The 17285-nt window shown below is 59.7% G+C and overlaps 2 protein-coding genes across 5 annotated transcripts; one reads left to right on the forward strand and one right to left on the reverse strand.

The window, feature by feature from the left end:
• The first annotated feature begins 1595 nt into the window (after nucleotides 1-1595).
• PCBP4 (poly(rC) binding protein 4) lies at nucleotides 1596-11448 on the forward strand. 4 transcript variants are annotated; one of them, XM_082848210.1, is made up of 13 exons: nucleotides 1596-1688; nucleotides 7726-7870; nucleotides 8065-8088; nucleotides 8211-8243; nucleotides 8472-8588; nucleotides 8817-8948; nucleotides 9103-9231; nucleotides 9479-9553; nucleotides 9703-9747; nucleotides 9822-9885; nucleotides 10007-10062; nucleotides 10152-10321; nucleotides 10756-11448. In XM_082848210.1, the coding sequence occupies exons 2-13, from the start codon at nucleotides 7790-7792 to the stop codon at nucleotides 11042-11044; spliced, it is 1215 nt and encodes a 404-aa protein (XP_082704336.1). In that variant the 5' UTR covers nucleotides 1596-1688; nucleotides 7726-7789; the 3' UTR covers nucleotides 11045-11448. The 4 variants fall into 4 exon arrangements, with proteins under 4 accessions (XP_082704336.1, XP_082704338.1, XP_082704337.1 ...); XM_082848212.1 differs by having other exon boundaries at nucleotides 10953-11448; XM_082848211.1 differs by having other exon boundaries at nucleotides 10010-10062.
• GPR62 (G protein-coupled receptor 62) lies at nucleotides 10216-15566 on the reverse strand. Its single transcript, XM_082848214.1, has 3 exons — nucleotides 15313-15566; nucleotides 12368-13499; nucleotides 10216-10318 (listed from the first exon to the last, which is right to left on the reverse strand). The coding sequence occupies exon 2, from the start codon at nucleotides 13472-13474 to the stop codon at nucleotides 12383-12385; it is 1092 nt and encodes a 363-aa protein (XP_082704340.1). The 5' UTR covers nucleotides 13475-13499; nucleotides 15313-15566; the 3' UTR covers nucleotides 10216-10318; nucleotides 12368-12382.
• Between the last annotated feature and the right edge of the window lie 1719 nt (nucleotides 15567-17285).

Here is a 17285-nt window from a genome sequence, read left to right on the forward strand (position 1 = left end):
CCACACAGGTACATGCAACTCTGGGCTGATACGCACACTCTCACAGCAGCTTTGCATTGCATGCACAGGCACACACACACATACTCTGTCCCCACACAAGCACTTGCACAGGCACATGCTGCCCTCCGCAACCATTCAGCACCCCATGGCTGGGAAGGTGGGGACACCATGAGGCCAGCCCTTGCAGGAGACCCTCTACCAAGCTTAGGGTGTGGCCAGCTTTGAACTTCACTCACCCACAGGTTGCAGCTGGCCCCCAGATCAGAAATGCCCACAAAAGGGAAGGGCCATCAGTTCGACCCTCAGATCTCCCAGCTTTTCCACTTTCTTCTGGGTGCTCCACAGCTCCCCAGGTTATTAGGCCTGGGTCTTCTCAGCCAAGCTAGTTTCCTGCTCTGAGTTTTGGGGGGTGGGGAGACAGAGATTGGAGGTCTGTGAAATAAAGTGATGCAATTAGACCCCGCAGGCTCTCGCTGTCTCCAGAGCGCCGCCCCTCCCCCGCCCCTTGGGACCGCCACTGCAGGCCCCTCCCCCACCCTGGCGGGACCAGATGGTCCCCCTGCCCTTTGTCCACCGGGCCAGATGGAGGGGAAGGGAGATTGGATTCCCCTCCCCACCCCCACACATCCAGGTGCCAAGAGACTCAGCTGTAGGGGGAGGTGGAGGTCAGTGGGACCAGGCTGAGCCGATTACGGAGGAGAGGGGGAGGTAGATTTGCGCCCCAGGGGGCGCGGCAGCCGGGGGTGCGGTGCGGGAAAGCGAGAGCTTGGGAACCGCCCAGCTCCTCCCCCTACTCTTACCCCTTCCCTAGTCGAGTACTCAACTGCGCCGCGTCCCTCGCGACCCTCGCCCAAAAAGGAATTCTGGGGGTAGCTCTGGGAGAATCACGGGGCGGGTGCACAGGGTCACACCGCTCACAGGCGCCTCCTCCAGCTGGTCCGGTAACCTGTCCTGGACGGACGAGGGCTTGGCCTCGCGGAAGCTGGGGGTGGCTGAGGGGTGCGGGGCTTGGTGGGCGAGAGCCCCGCGCGGGGATGGATGGCGCAGAAGCGAGGAGCGCCGGGAACCCGACCCGGCGGAGGGTCGAAACTTGAGCTCCGAGGGACCCGAGCCGGAGCGGGGCAGCGCGGGCGCTGGCGGCGGGGCCGAGGCCGAGATGGGGGTGCAGAGGGCTCGGCAGAGTCACCGGGCGGGCGGCCCGGGACGGAAGGACCGGCTGGCCCAGAGCGAAGGGACTGGGAGCGGGGCGCAGGCGCGGGTGGCGCGGGAAGGACCGTGGCTGGGACCGCGCTTCAGGCCGGACCAACCCCCTCGCCCCCCACTCCCGGGGGCTGGAGGAGCCGCCCGGGTAGGGTCGCCCCAGCCCTCCCGGAAGCGGCCGCCGCTCGGGGCGCACCGCGACGCGCGGGGCGGGGCGGGCGGCTGCGGCACTGGGGCGGCTGGGGCGGGCCCGCCGCGCTGTAATCGGATCCGGGGAGGGGGCGGGGAGGGGCCGGGCCGGGCGGGCCGGGGGTGGGGGGGGGGCGCGGAGCCGGGCTCCGGGCCGGCCGGGCTCCGCGCCTGTCAAACCCCTCATTGTTCGCAGCTGATGTCACTCGCAGTTGTGAGCGGCCGCCTCTCCCGGGGACAATGTGGGACTGAGCGGCCCAGCCGCCGCGCCGCCACCGCCGCAGGACAGCCCCAGCGAGGTAGGGCGCGGGCCGGGCGGGGCACCGCGGGCCGCGAAGTTTGGGGGTTCGGCCAGGGGCGGGGAGCCCGCGCCTGAGTCCACAGCCTGGGGTCGCGGGTTTGGGAGACTGGGAGACTGCGAGGAACACGTTCCCTGTCCCACACGGGCCCAGGCCTGCACAGGTGGGGGGCGCTGGTCTGCTAGAGGAGCCCCCAGTACCAGAGAGGGGTTTCCTGGACCTGAGACCCCAGATTTGAGGCCCTCATCCCACCTGCTGTTTCTGTCCTTTGGACCTGCTCTTCTCTAGACCTCCTGCCCTGGGTTCTGGTTCTGCTCCATCTCTGTCCCCATCTGACATTCCCCTGCAGTTCCTGGCTCAGCACACACCCCTTCCCATTCTCTGCAGTCCTTGAGGGCACCAGACACAGACCTCCAGGCCAGGGGTGTGTGGAAATGACAGTTGGGGGCTCGGAGTGGTCCCTTGTGCCCTGTGGCTCTTTAGCCCCTCAGCTCTGACCTAGCTTCTTAGCTGGAGTCCTGGGAGGTGCGGGGGCTCTGGCTAGTCACTTCAGCCTGGCCCTGGAGCCTGCTTCGCCAGGAGAGGGAGGTGCCTGCCTCCTCAGTCCCCTATCCCAGGCCCGCCATCTTGGGACCTGTAGCACCCAGTGCCCCGCCCGACTCCAGCACCCTGGGGAGTGGTCTTCAAGGGGATGCACCCAGGGCCAGGTGCATTCCCTCCTTCCAGAATGTGGGCTCTTAGTTCCCACCAAGCGCAGGATGATCACCTTCACGCTGGACCAATAGAGCATGTGTCTCCAGGGGTTCCTCTTCTCCTACAAAGAGTTTTTAGACCCCCGGTGACTCCCCAGGACCTTAAACCTCAACTACAGCCTTCACTCTTTCCTGGGGTTACCCTCACTGCTTCAGAGCCAGCACCTGGGACCCTATCCTTTTCCCATCTGAAGGTCCCCTAGCCCCTCCGGGCCCTGGAACCCCCTCAACCTCCAAGGCGCCCCCATCCCAGCCCCCACCCCCTAGCCTTCATCAGCATGCAGGCTCAGGCTGCCCAAACACAAGGGGATTGTTCTTCTTGCATGCTCAGGGTGGGGGGCTGGGAGCAGGCGGCCCACACACCCTGGCAGGCCCAGGCCACAGGGAGGCTGGCTTTGCCCCGCCCTGTGTCCCCAGACAGGCTCTGCCCACCCTCCCTACTCCCATCACTGCCCCCCTCCAGCCTCCATCCCCATTGCCTAGTGGCGCTCACCTCTTGAGGAAAGAGCTCTGAGCTGCACAGGTGGACCCTGGGATTCTGCCAGCTCTGCCAGTTGCCTCTCATTCTCATGTAGCCTTACAGACAAGCCCCTTCCTCTCTGGGCCTCAGGTTCCCCTCTGATGAGGCCCTTCCAGCTATGACAGTCTGAGCCCGATTTTGTGAAACCTATGCCACACCACAGTTCTTCCTTCAGCCCCCCTTCGCCATGGGGAAACCCACTCAGGGCCTCCAGAAGTCTCAAAGTGCAAATCCCCCAACCCAGTGATAATGCCTGGGGAGCCCCTAGACCCAGAGACACAGCAGGAGCAGGGGCTGCTAAGGAATGGGAACTGGGAACCCTGTCCAGGCAGATCCTGACTCTCGCATGGGGCTGGTCCCCTGAGCCCTGGGTCTTCTCACCCCACTGTCACTGCTTCTCTGGGATTCTTAGCCCCATCGCTGGTCTCTAATGCCTCTGGGCCCTGTGAGCCCTTTCTTCTCCCTGGACACTGAGACTGGTACTGGCTCCTGCCCTCCTGGAGGAGCTTCTGCCCTCCTGGAACTCTGTAGTGGAAAGGCAGGCTCAGAAATGCCCAAATGGGGCTTCTTTGTGTTGTAGGCATCTTGGAGGGGCAGAGAGGCCTGAGTGATAACATCTGACTTGGAAGGTTGGGGAGGGCTTCACAGAGGAGGTAGCATCTCAGAAGGATTTGGACAGAGTGGGGAGGATGGGCATTTCAAGCTAGGATCAGCCTGGGCAAAGGCCCAGAGGCCTGGTGGTGCTAGGCGTGTTTTGCAGTCTGGTGTGTGTGGGGGATGGGGTAGAGATGAGACAAGAGAAGTTGGCAGAGACCAGATCATGAAGGGCCTTGAGTGCCCATCTATGGAGATCAGGCTTTATTCATTGGGCATTGGGGAGCCAAGGATGGCTGTTGAGCAGCAGAGTGACCCAGTCTAGCATGGAGAATGGAAGCTAGAGACCTTTCTCAATTTGGTGAGACAGTGAGGGGATGTGTACCAGTGCATGGTGCTGTACCATGAAGTTGCACCCTTTCTCCTGGACTCCAGTCTGGGCCTGGGCCTGCCTTGGTTTCCCTTGGCTGTGAGGACTCTTGAGGGGTTGCCTAATGATGCTCTAAGGAGGCTGTAGCATTTCTGGCACCAGCCAGCTTGTCAGAGCTTCCCGTCTCTGCCTAGTACTGAGTCTACAGGACAGTTCTAGGTCAAGGAAGCAGAGGCTGGAGCTCATAGACCCCAGGCTGCTCCCCTCCAGGCCCCTCCTCCCCCAACTCTCCCATAAAGTAGGTATGAATGGCCATCCTGGGAGGCTGTAAGGCTGAGAGGCTGGGCATATGGATCCAGGGATGCTGTGGCAATTCTTCTGGAGGCCTAGTTAATCAGAAAGGGTGAGCATGCCCAGAGAAATGGGCAGGGGAGTCAGGATCCCTCAGTGCTGATCCCCTCCGGCCCCAGGGTCCACTCCCCCCACCCCATCCCCACCATGCCCTGCTTCGCCTGATGCCCTGAGCCATTCTCCAGCATCACTGGGTGTGGCCAGCATGGCTGCTTTTGGAGAGGAATAGAAGGAGGCTGTTAGGTTGGGGACCGTTGGGGGATGTAAGGTGGGGGATGAACTTGGACACTGGACCCTTCTCTCTTCCCAGCCCAGGTGGGTCTACAAGCCCTAGTTGGTCCAGACACTCTAGCTATTAGAGCCAAGGGAATCCCCCAAGGGGCGGGCCAGTCCACTTGAGTTGCTTGGCCCCAGGAGCCTTCCCCTCCCCCGGATTGTTCTTGCTCCAGAACAAAGCCAGGGTGGACACTTGATCCCTGCGTGTGGGGGGGAGCTGGCTAAGCCCCCGGCCCTTTGATTGGGCAGCTGTCATGAGAGAGAGACAGCTGGGGGGGAGGGGCAGGAAGGGGCAGCCGCCATTGCTTACACAGCTGTCACCCCCCCCCCCCCCCCGCCCCCTCCAGCTTGAGTGGCAGGAAGCCAGAGACAGAAGGAGTGGGCACTGGATCTGGGGAGGGGGTCTGGGGAGAAGAAGGGAACGCCCGAGGTCAGAGGCCTGGTCTGAGCTTGGTATGTCCTGCCAGGGAGCCCTGCTGACCAGAGGGGGCTGGGTACCCCCAGAGGTGAGCTGGAGGTCAGTGTGGCATGACGCGTGGCTGCCATGTGGGTGGCCCAGCAGGGACCTAGGGCCCACCAAGCTGGAGCAGCAAGCAACTCCCTAGAGCCCCTGTAAGGGTAGAAGGGGAGCCAATATGCCTAGTAGGGCTGCTTGTCCTTAGGGCTCCTAGGAGAATAATTAGAGAGACCTGTATCAAGACCCCTTGTTCTCCCCTAAAGAGAGGAAAGACCTTGAGGGTCTATCAAAACAGGAAGGACACAGAGAGACCAGCCACTCCCCTCCCCCACCCCCTTCCTGCAAACACACACACACACATAGCACAGGTAGGTAAACTGAGGTCTAGGTCAGGTGCAGGCCTGGCCAAGGTCACCCATTGAATTTGGGGCAGTGGGGCTCTGCTGTAAACCCAGGTATCTTTTTCAGGGCAGGAGCCCTAGTTCTGGCCACATCCCAACCCTTCTGCCCTATTTTCCCAGGAGCCTTTGCCCACAAAAGTTGATGTGCAAATGGTATGGGGGCAATGTCGGGTCTCCCATTGGTTACCACCCCAAAGAGGTCCCTGAGCCCCAGAAAGTTCCGGAGCTTAAGATGTGGCTCTGGACAAGTACAGTCCTTTCCAAACACAACCCATGTCTACCAACCAAGCAGGGGTCTGAGAGACTACTAAAGCCTGCTCCCCACCTTTGAAGAGCTGCCCCTGTCCCCCCTGGAAGAGGACAGACAGACCCAGACAGGACAGCCAGACAGAGGAGGCCCTCACACTAGCAGGCAGGGCCCTGCTAGTCCCACCAGGCCCCACCTCTCTGTGACCTTGGGCAGGTTACAGACCCTCTCTAGGCACCAGGCTCCCCTTCTGTTTGGTGAATTCATCTGTTCAGATAACCAGCGTGTTCTGAGTAACTTCTCCAGCCTGGCTCTGGGAACACGAGGAGAGGGTGGCAGCCTTGGCTCCTGCTCTAAGGGGCTCCCGGGCTGGCCAGGGCAACAGAAGCTAAGCACGTCATCACGAGTGCTTTGCTGGGGGAACTGCCGGCAGCTGGGGGAATGTTAGCAAGGGCAGCCAGCATGAGGCTGGCCAGGATGCTCACAGAGCACAGGCCCTGCATCCACTGTTGACCTCTGACCTCTGGAGAGCCGATGGACAGAACTCAAGCAGAGGGAGGAGCAGGTGCTGGGGAGGCAACAGTTACTGGGTGTTTGGGGAGTCAGGGTTGTCACCCCCATGGTACAGATGAAGAAATAAAGATCTCAGGCCATACAGTGGCTTCCAGAGACAGCCAGGCTGGGAGCCCCACCCCGCCTCCTTCATGCCCACACTCAGGCTAGCAAGGGGGGTTCTGAAGAGGGCATTGAACAGAGCTCCACACCCTTGACCCTCGAGTCAGGATAGGGCAGGGGGCTGAGGAGGAAGGTGCCCAGGGGTCTCTGGGGTGCTCGAGCCCAGCACACTCATCCCCCCCACCCTTCCCAGGCAGTAGGAATTCATAGGGTTAGGGCTTGTTCTTGGCTCAGACTTGGCACCAGTTGGTCCCCTCCCTGTTTTCCTGCTCAGGTTCTGGTTCCCCAGTGAGCTTCCCATCAAGGCAGAGCCTTGGCGGGCGGCAGCCGCTGGAGGAGAGGGATTTCCAAGCAGGATTAAGGTTCAGGATTAAGTTGGGGCATGAAAAGGGGTCGGGTGGGGAGGGCTGGCGCTGGGCTAATCCCAGCAGCTAATCTCCAGCTCCTCCTTCTTCCATCAGTTAACGGCCTTGACATTCCCCAGCCCCCCAATCCCTTTCTTACCCATCACCCAGTTCCAAGGGGGAAGCAGTCCCTCCATTTTACGGGTGAGAACACTGAGACTCAAGAGTCCAAGTGATTTGTTTCTGGTACAGTAGAAAGTGCTCCAAGCTGGGAACACGGCCAGCCCGGACACTTCTAACCTCCTCAGCACATAGGAGAGGGCTCACAAAACCACTGTGCACACGGCTGGTCCCCAGACCCCGCCGCCACCCCCACCCCCAGTGCTGAATGAACCTCCCTCACAGCTGTCCGCAGGAGCCTCTGCTTTAGTGACTTCTAGTGGACGGATGCAGCCCACCCTCCTGGAGCCTACCTTCACTTCTGCCCACCTTTCAAGACCTCCCATGGCTCCCGTGGCTGCTCCGGCTCCCTCTCCAGCTGCTCCTCCAGACTCTAGCCAGCAGGGGCTCTGGTCCCTGGGCGCAAGTGCCTCCCATTTGAAGTAACGTTTCAATTTTAACCCAACCTTCAAGGGCCAATCGACAAGGGTCCCCTCTTCCAAGAGGTCAGGTAGGAGGCTCCCTCTCTGGACTCCCATAGTTAATTCTCCTGACGTACGAGGGGAAGGGAAGGATACTTGTGGAAACTGGGTGCCTATCACATATGCACCTATCTCCTTTTAATTCTCATAACTCTGGGGACTGGATTGGGTATCCCCTTCTTACAGATGGGAAGCTGAGGCTCAGAAGGGTTAAATATGTCAGCCAGGCTTACACAGCTAGTGAGCTGCACACAGCAAACTGGTCAATGTGACACTTGAAACTTGTGGTCCACGCTGTCTCTCTGCTCTGGAAGTTTATCTAGCTTGGCTCTGGGGTTCCCATGTAAGGGCAAGGGACCTGAAAGAAAGCTGAGCTCTTCTCTAACCCATCTCCCACTGCCCCCCGCAGAGCCGGCCAGGCCACAGCGTGGACGCACTCCCAGGCGGCCTCGGCCCCAGCCCCGCCTGACAGGATGAGCGGCTCAGATGCGGGGCTGGAGGAGGAGCCAGAGCTCAGCATCACCCTCACACTGCGGATGCTGATGCATGGGAAAGTAAGTGCTTGTGGGGGAGTGCTTCGCTGTGGCTCAGGAGGGGGCAAAGTGCAAGGCGAGGCAAGACCTGGTCCTCCGGGAGGGAGTTTGCTCTTGGGTATCCTGTCTCCTGCAGAGCCCCTGCCTGAAGTAGGGGCAAGCGCTGGGCCTGGGGTATTGGTACCCTGCTGACTCCACTCTTGTCTTGTTTGCAGGAAGTGGGCAGCATAATTGGGAAGGTAGGTACCTCGTTCTGTTCTGTATGTCCCCTTCAACCTGAGACCTCAGTCCAGGAAAGGAATCAACGGCTGCTTGGCCTAAGAGCCATTCTCTATTTTGCCTCCTATTTTGTCTCCTGCAGAAAGGAGAGACTGTAAAGCGAATCCGGGAACAGGTGAGGACGGAGTTTGGGAGAGGAGCCCAGGGCACCTGGTTTGGAGGGGAGGGGAGATGCCTGCTTCACCTTGTCCCTGAATCCACCATCTGGGATGACCAGTGAGTGCCCCTAGAAGGTGGCTGTTTCCAGCCTTGGCTGGGGCCTGGTGAGTGGAGGGGCAGGCAAGTTCTTGGCCAGGAAGCAGAGAAGGAGCCCCGTTGCCTGGCGCTTGTCCTGCACCCACAGAGTAGCGCCCGGATCACCATCTCTGAGGGCTCCTGCCCTGAGCGCATCACCACCATCACCGGATCTACATCAGCCGTCTTCCATGCAGTCTCCATGATTGCCTTCAAGCTGGATGAGGTCTGTGGCTGTCTGAGGGGCTGGGGGCCACAGGTGGTTCCCCGGGAGGAACAGGACTCTGACTCCACAGAATGGCTATGGGTGGGACAGAAGGCCAAGCTGAGGACAGGGTTCTCTCATTGGAGTGGGACGCGGGCAGGCTTCCCTCCTTCATCCCCCAGCAAGAAGGTGCTCCAGGGGAGGGGGAGCAGTAGGGGCATGCACAGCCAACCCAGTCTTCCTGCCCAGGACCTCTGTGCTGCTCCTGCAAACGGGGGGAATGTCTCCAGACCTCCAGTGACCCTGCGCCTTGTCATCCCTGCAAGCCAGTGTGGCTCGCTGATTGGGAAGGCTGGCACCAAGATCAAGGAGATCCGAGAGGTGAGGGGAAGGGGTACCACCCCAAGAGAGTCTTACCCTTCAGTTTCGAGGGGAGACCTGGGCTTACAGCTTCCTGTCCTGTGGGGAGCTCCGAGCCTAGGCATGCTCTGGGTTATGGGAGTAGCTGAAAGTGGCCCCCGTTCTCTGCTTGCAGACTACAGGTGCCCAGGTGCAGGTGGCAGGGGACCTGCTCCCCAACTCCACAGAGCGTGCTGTCACCGTCTCTGGGGTGCCTGATGCCATCATCTTGTGTGTGCGCCAGATCTGTGCTGTCATCCTGGAGGTGCTGCCCTGGGGCAGGGAGAGAGGGCAGGGGATGGGCCCTGGGCCTGCCTTGTCAGGCCCTCAAGTCCCACGTGACACCAGGTGGGGATAGAGTGGGGCTGCAGGGATGGATGTGAGAAGCTCCAGGATGTCGGGCTGCATTTACCTGGGGGTTATAGAGAGGGCCTTGAGAACACAGGGCCCTTGGGGAGGTCAGGGGGGGCCTGAGAAGGTCCTGATAGAGCCTCCCCTTTTGTGCCTTCCAGTCCCCACCCAAAGGAGCCACTATCCCATATCATCCAAGCCTCTCCTTAGGTACTGTCCTTCTCTCCACCAACCAGGTGAGGGGGAACAGCAGGAGGGGTGGGATGTGTTACCAGGGAAGGGGATGGAAGAAGGAATTGGGGGTCCAGGGAGATGTGGGGAGGGGTGACTCTGGCCAAACTGCCCTGATCACAGTAACCCCCTTTTACCCACTTTGTCCCCACAGGGCTTCTCCGTCCAGGGTCAGTATGGGGCTGTGACCTCAGCTGAGGTGAGTGACCGCAGCCCAAGGCACCCCTTCCCGAACTGAGCCTCCTCTGACTCCTGACCCTTCTTCTGGCACAGGTCACCAAGCTCCAGCAGCTCTCGGGCCACGCAGTCCCCTTCGCCTCACCCAGCATGGTGCCAGGTGAGCAGTCCCTGCAGAAGGAAGCAGGGGCAGATCCCAAGGGGCCAGGTAGCCCCTCTGGAAAGGACATGGGGAGGCAGCAAAGGTCCAGACTCACGCCCAATCCCTCTTCTCCCCCCAGCAGGACTGGATCCTGGCACACAGACCAGCTCACAGGAGTTCTTGGTTCCCAACGACGTGAGCACGGGATGGGGTAGTTTGAGGGTGGGTAGGGGGGCCTGGGGCGTCTGGGCCTCACCTAGGGTTGAATTCCACCCTCTCTCCAGCTGATTGGCTGCGTGATTGGGCGCCAGGGCAGCAAGATCAGTGAGATCCGGCAGATGTCAGGGGCACATATCAAGATCGGGAACCAAGCAGAGGGCGCTGGTGAGCGGCACGTGACCATCACTGGTTCACCAGTGTCCATCGCCCTGGCCCAGTACCTCATCACTGCCTGGTGAGTGTGGGGTGGGGTATCACAGGTCATGGGACTTTTGTGCCTGAGAAAGGCACAGGTCGGGTGGGGAGAGCTGACCTCCCTTCTCCTGGGCCTGTCCTCTGCCTCCCCTAACCTTGCCACACTTGTTCAGTGTTGCCCCATCTTCCCCATACATCTGTCCCCCATGTCCTGTTTCTCCAACCCTGTCTCTTTTCCCTGGGTCTTCGGCCTCCCCATTTCTCCCCTTACCCAATGCTATATTTACTTGTCCTTTCTTCCCGTCCGCGCTCTTCCAACCTTTCCCATCTTCTCCTCAAACACACCCACCTCAGGTCATTGTTCTCAAGTCCTCTCTATTTTTCATCTAATCTCACCCCTTATATTTGCCCTCATTGCCTCCTTTCTCACCCCCGACCTTCCCCTTCATCTTCCCTCTCTATCCCTCTTTCCAGTCTAGAAACGGCCAAGTCTACCTCTGGGGGGACACCCGGCTCGGCCCCCACAGACCTGCCTGCCCCCTTCTCGCCACCCCTGACGGCCCTGCCCACCGCTCCCCCAGGCCTGCTGGGCACGCCCTATGCCATCTCCCTCTCCAACTTCATCGGCCTCAAGCCTGTACCCTTCTTGGCTCTACCACCTGCCTCCCCAGGGCCACCGCCGGGCTTGGCGGCCTACACTGCCAAGATGGCAGCGGCCAATGGGAGCAAGAAAGCTGAGCGGCAGAAATTCTCCCCCTACTGAGGCCAGCTGAGGCACAGGCACGGGAGCAGGCAGGACTGCCGGCAGGGGGCTGCCTCCACTATCTGCCCAAGGAGACTCCACCCCGGGGGGGGGGGGGGGGCGGTCCCAAACGCCGCTAATGCCCAGATGCATGGATGCACCCCCCCCCACCCTGCCCCGGTCTGTGGGAGTTCCTGCTCTCGGAGTGGGGGCTGTTTTTGGCCCAGGGTTCTGGGAGCTGCAGCAGCCCCAGGGTAGGGGTCTTGATCCCCTCTAGCTCTGTGCTTGGATGCAGGGAGCATCCTAAGTGCCCCCACTTTGCGGGGGTCACTCATGCACTCCCCATCCCTCAGGGCTTCCCTGCCTCCTGTCCCCCTGTGGGGATCAGGGAGGAGGCCTGGGGGCGGCTGGGGGCCATGCTTCTCTCCCCACCTCCCTGCAGATTCCTGCTGCTTCCACTGATACCCTTTTGACTGGAATGGACTGGCTGGGCTTGGCAGAGGGCAGCCCGAAGAGGGGGCACTGCCAGGCAGCTGGGGGAGTGGCATGGGGGCAGGGGCCGAGTTCTCAGCAGCAGACACTCTGTACAGTTTTTTCAATTCCTGTTTTTGAATAAATATTCTGAGAGACCAGGAAGCTGTGAAACACTGTGGGTATTGGCAAAACCTCCAGAAAACGGGTGTAGCTGAGACCCCAGAGGACCCCCATCTGTGACTCCATCAGCCCCAGCTGGGCCTCGGCCCCTTCCACATGCCAGTTCTGGGGCTTCAGGGCTCTTTGGGGGGTCATGTTGTCCAGCCTCCTGCCTCTGGCACCAAAGCGATCCAGTTGTTTTCTGGGCATTTTTAGAAGCTGATGGAGGAGTTCCAGTAGTTTTGTCCAGCCTCTCCTTGGTGCAGATGTGCAGAAGGTCTTTCTGAATGTCCCTTCACTGGTTCTTCCTGCTGTGGCTGTAACCCAGACCCTGCCCTACTTGGCCCATTCCCTTTGGCTGTGAGCCATTAGGGCCTTCTGTGATCCTGCCCACCTCTGCTTCTTCCTTGGCCTGGGGATCACCCATGAGTGTCCAGATCACCCAAGCTGGAGAAGCCCTTAGAGATGGTCCAGGGTACAGATGGGAAAACTGATACCTAGTGAAGGGTAGGTCTGTGTACAAGGCCATGCAGAGTTGGGCCCAGAACTCAGGATTCCTAGCTCCCAGAAGCCTCTGGGCCTCACTTGGCTGCAGGTCCCCTTTCTCCCATTCCAGAGCCAGAAGTGCAGGCAGGCTACCTGCCATAAGCTGTGCTGGAGGCTGGATGGGCCCTTTGTGATACCACCCTGCTTTCTCCAGTCCCGGCTCACCTTGGGAGACATCTCTCACGTGGCCTCTGGCATGCTCAGGCTCTCCCTTCCTGCCAAATCCCGGGCTTGTTCTGGTGCCTCAGAAGGGCCTAGGACAGGGCCCTCTGGAGGTCTATGGAGGTGCTGCAGGAGGGCCCGCGGGTGCCAGGTCCGCGAAGTGCAGGCCCGCGGGGGCCGGGGTAGCGCTCGTCGGGCGAGACGGCCCAGCGTCCGGCGTACAGGGCGTTGCAGCAGGCCGTACAGGAAGGGGTGAGCCGCGAAGGCCGAGTAGGCTACCCAGGTGACGGCCGCCTCGGCCGCGGCGGCCTGGGCAGCGGGCGCTAAGCACGCACAGCCGTAAGGCAGCCAGCAGGCTGCGAACTGGCCCACGGCCAGCGCCGGGGCCAGGGCTGCTTTGCCCCAGGGCGGGCGAGGCCGAAGGGGCGGCAAAATGGAGAGGCGGCTGTCCAGAGAGTCGGAGCGCGGCCGGGACCCGCGCGCGGGCCGCGGGGGCCGCAGGGCAGCGCGGCGCGCCACGAGGAAGATGCCGCCGTACGCTCCGAGCAGCAGGAGGGCGGGCAGCGCGAAGGCCAGCAGCGCCCAGAGCGGCCGGAAGGGCTCGAGGCCCCCTGCCAGGACAGAGCAGCGAGCCGGGGCAGGGGGCGGTGCGGGCGGCGGCCCGAGCAAGGAGAGCGCGCCCAGCAGCCCCGCCGCCGCCCACACGGCGGTGAGCACGAGGGTGGGCGGAGGCCGCGCGCCGGGCCGCAGCGGGTGCACTATGAGGCGGTAGCGCGCCAGGCCGAGCGCCGCCACGCCGAGCGTACAGGCGGGCAGCAGCGCCGCCGAGAGGAAGCGTGCCGCGCGGCAGGGCGCGGGGCCCAGGCGCACGCGGCCCAGCCCCGGCGGCGGAGCGGCCAGCAGGCCCAGCGGCATGATGGAGCCGGCAGCCAGCAGGTCCACTACGCACAGGTGCACGAGGTAGAGCGCGTCGCGTAGTCCCGGCGTGCGCAGCACCACAACCAGCAGTGCGCCGTTGCCCAGCAGTGCTGCCGCCTCCACGACAGCCGCCAGGATCAACCCCATCGAGGCTGCGACTTCTGGTGCGTTCAGCCCTGTGGCGTTGGCCATTCGAGCGCTCAGGCTTCACCCTGTGCTGGGATGCAGAGAGCGAAATGGAGCTTCCCCCGCCTGCCCCTCGCCACCCCCGGCCCCATTCCCATCACCCGTCCGTTGCTCCTCTAGCCTCTCACCTCACAGGCTGCCCAGGTGCTGGCTCAGACACCCAGGCTGCCATTCTCTTGGGGGCTTGGCCGGCCCCATGGAAGTGTGCAAGGCTGGGACTGTGGTTCTCTCCTCCACCCCAGCAACTCAGCCCCTGCTGGAGATGGTACTGGCTGTCACTTTGATGCTGCCCTTTGGAGATACACAGAGCTGGCAAGGGAGGGGCAGGGCCTGGCACCGGCCCCCTGGGTCCTAGCAGCTGCCAGCTGGAGGCTGAAGGCTGTGCTGTGGAAGTGCTGTGGGTGCTTCGGGAGGGGGGCCCAGAGCAGGCACAGGCTGGAGTGAGACTCAGGACATTAGAGTGTGGGCTTTGGAGTCAGCCACATCCTATTCTGCCTTTTCCAGGGGTGGGAAGTGCCGCCCCCCACATCTGCTGTCTTCCGCCATCCCCATCAGTGGGGTTAATCGGATCATTCAGCCTTTGTACTGAGGGGAAACTGAGGTACCAGTGAGACAAGAGCTGGAGCTGGGAGACCCCTAGGTACCCTCTCGTCCTCAGTAGGGCTAGTTCTCTAGGTAAAGTGAGGGGAAAAGCACAGGACTTGGCACATAGTAGGTTGCTTAGCTGGTATTAGCTTGGTACAGAATAGGTGCTTCAAGACACTGTGGAATTAATGAGAGGAACCCTTAGGGAGCAACTGCTGTTTGTTTTGTTTTGTTTTTGCTGTTAGGAAACAAGTCCCCTTCTGCTAAGCACACTCTGAGTTTTCTTTAGGAAGCCACCTCTCCGCAACTCAGGACATGTGGTTTGGGTGAGCAAGACCCTCACCTTTCATATCACATTCCTGACTAGGCATGAAACCCAGTCCTGGCTAGTCAGTGTGTTGCACCCCCCACCACCAAGGTATTGGCTCAGGGAAAGCCATGTGACTCCAATGGGGCATATGCCCCCCAGGTGGTGTCACCCAGTCCCATGGCAAAACCCCATGTATACCTTGATGGCTTGCCTTTGTGTCTGAAGCTCCTTCCTCTCCCTTGAACCCCAGTCTTGGGTTTCCAGCTGTCTCTTCAACATCACCCCCAGTACAGGGTCAACTGGGCATCTCAAAAGTCCTATGCCCCAAAACAGGACTTGACTTATGACCCCCCACCCCAATCTGCTCCAGAGAGTCTTCCCCCATTAGTAAATGCCATCTCAGAAGTTTCCATTGACACCTCCGTTTCCTCCACACACCACATCCAATCCATCAATGTGTCTGAATCCAGCCATTTCTCACCACCACTACCATGCTCCCAGCCACTATCACCCCCTCACCTGGACCATTTCAGATCCGTCCTGGCCTCCGCTTCTGCACCTTGTGCTGGTCATTTGTCTGTTTGCCCTTAGATCCATTCCCATCTTCCACAGCACTGCTCTGCCTTCTAAGAAACTGATTTCCCAGGCTCCTTTGTCATTTGATTTTTGGGTAAATTCAGCCAATGGAAGTTACCAGCAGAAGGCTGGAGGGTGGCAGGAGGGAAGAAGCCAGGGTATCTTCCCTTTCATGCTCAGCCTGGATCTACCTCTGGATCTGCCTCTGTGGAGGACATTCTCTCTCCATAGCCCTGGCTCCCTTCAGGCAGTCCCCTCTGGGGTTCTGGTGCCTGCTGGGTGACCCTGGCCTCTGGGCATTGGAATACCATCATTCGTCCAGCCTAAGAGTGGTAGCAACTTCCTGCTGTTGCTAATCCCAGGGTTGACTTACCAGCCCCTTTGGTAGTTCAATTCCTTCCCTGTATCAAATTCCTCTTGTCTGGAATACATAGAGTGATTTCTCTTTTGTTGATTGGATCTTGACTGACACCATAGATCCACTCTCTACACAGCTGGCTGAAGTGGATCCCTCTAAAGACAAATGAGATCAGGTCATGATCCTGCACTCATCCTTCCAAGAACTTCCCATCATCAAAATAGAATCTCACCTCCTCTTTGCTGAGATGGCCTTCTCCCCACCTCTCTGACCTCACCTGCCTCCTCCTTGCCTCCCATACTTCCAGCCGTACAGTCTTCATGCTTGTCCTCCCACATGTCAAACTGGTTTCCACCTCAGGATCTTTGCATGTGCTGTTTCCTCTGTCAGAACACCCTTGCCCCAGATCTCTCCATGGCTTGCTTCCTCACCTAATTCAGGTCTCTGCCTTCAATGACCATCTTTTCTAAAACTGTTCCACTTTCCCATCACTACTCCTTTAACCCTGCTTTATTTTTCTTCCTGGTACTTTTCCTACCTGATATTGTATTTCATATCTATGCACATACTTGTTTAGATCCTGTTTTATTAGAATGCAAGCCCCTTGAGAGCAGGGACCTTGTCTGTGTCTTGCTTGTTCCTGTGCCCCTAGAACCCCTCATAGGCACGCAGTCCGCATCAGCACAGATCTGGGTGGCAGACAACAGGGCATGAACCTCTGGATTTGAGTCACCTGTTGCTGGAATTCGAAGGGCCCCGGTCCAATTCTCTATTATTCAGATGAGAAAACTGGTGCTCAGAGAGGGAAGGAATGTGTTCTGGATTACACAGCGAAGTTATACCTGGAAACCAGGTCGCCTGCTTCCTAAGCTCTGTCCACACAGGCACCACTTCCTGTACTTGACCACAACTTGAATGTGGGCATTTGCCTCCAGGAGGTGAAGCTGGCTTCTTGAGGTCTTGGTTCAGAAGAAGGAGAGAGCATTGGCTTTCTCACTGCCCAGTTAGGCCTGCAGGCCTGGGGCAGCCTCCAAGCCACCAAGGTCTGGGGAGGGCTCAGCAGGGCCAGGTGGGAAAGCAAATGAGAACAGGGGACTGGAGAAGGCAATAGGGAGGGATGGGGACTATGGTGGGTTGGAGAGTGCATGCTCCCTGCAAAATCATTCAACTAAATTAGCAATTACAACACTTTGGGAGGGACTTCCCTGGTGGTGCAGTGGTTAGGAATCTGCCTGCCAATGCAGGGGACACGGGTTCGAGCCCTGGTCTGGGAAGATCCCACATGCCGTGAAGCAACTAAGCCCATGTGCCCACAAATACTGAGCCTGCGCTCTAGAGCCCATGAGCCACAACAACTCACTACTGACCCCACATGCCACAACTACTGAAGCCCGCGCGCCTAGAGCCCATGCTTTGCAACGAGAAGCCACCACAGTGAGGGGCACGCATGCTGCAACGAAGAGTAGCCCCCACTCGCTGCAACTAGAGAAAGCCCGCGCGCAGCAACAAAGACCCAATGCAGCCAAAAATAAATAAATTAAATAAATAAAAACAAAACAAGGGCTTCTCTGGTGGTGCAGTGGTTGAGAATCCGCCTGCCATTGCAGGGGATATAGGTTCAAGCCCTGGTCCAGGAAGATCCCACATGCCGTGAAGCAACTAAGCCCATGTGCCACAACTACTGAGTCCGCACACCACAACTACTGAGCCTGTGTGCCACAACTACCAAAGCCCGCATGCCTAGAGCCCGTGCTCCACAACAAGAGAAGCCACCGCAATGAGAAGCCCGCTCACCACAACGAAAAGTAGCCCCCGCTCACCGCAACTAAAGAAAGCCCGCGTGCAGCAATGAAGACCCAATGCAGCCAAAAATAAATAAATAAAATAAATAAATTTATTAAAAACAAAAAAAACACTTTGCGACCTCCCTGGCGGTCCAGTGGTTAAGACTACATGCTTCCACTGCAGGGGGTGCGGGTTTGATCCCT

Source organism: Leucopleurus acutus (genome assembly GCF_964270905.1).
Source record: "Leucopleurus acutus genome assembly, chromosome: 10".
Lineage (NCBI taxonomy): Eukaryota > Metazoa > Chordata > Mammalia > Artiodactyla > Delphinidae > Leucopleurus > Leucopleurus acutus.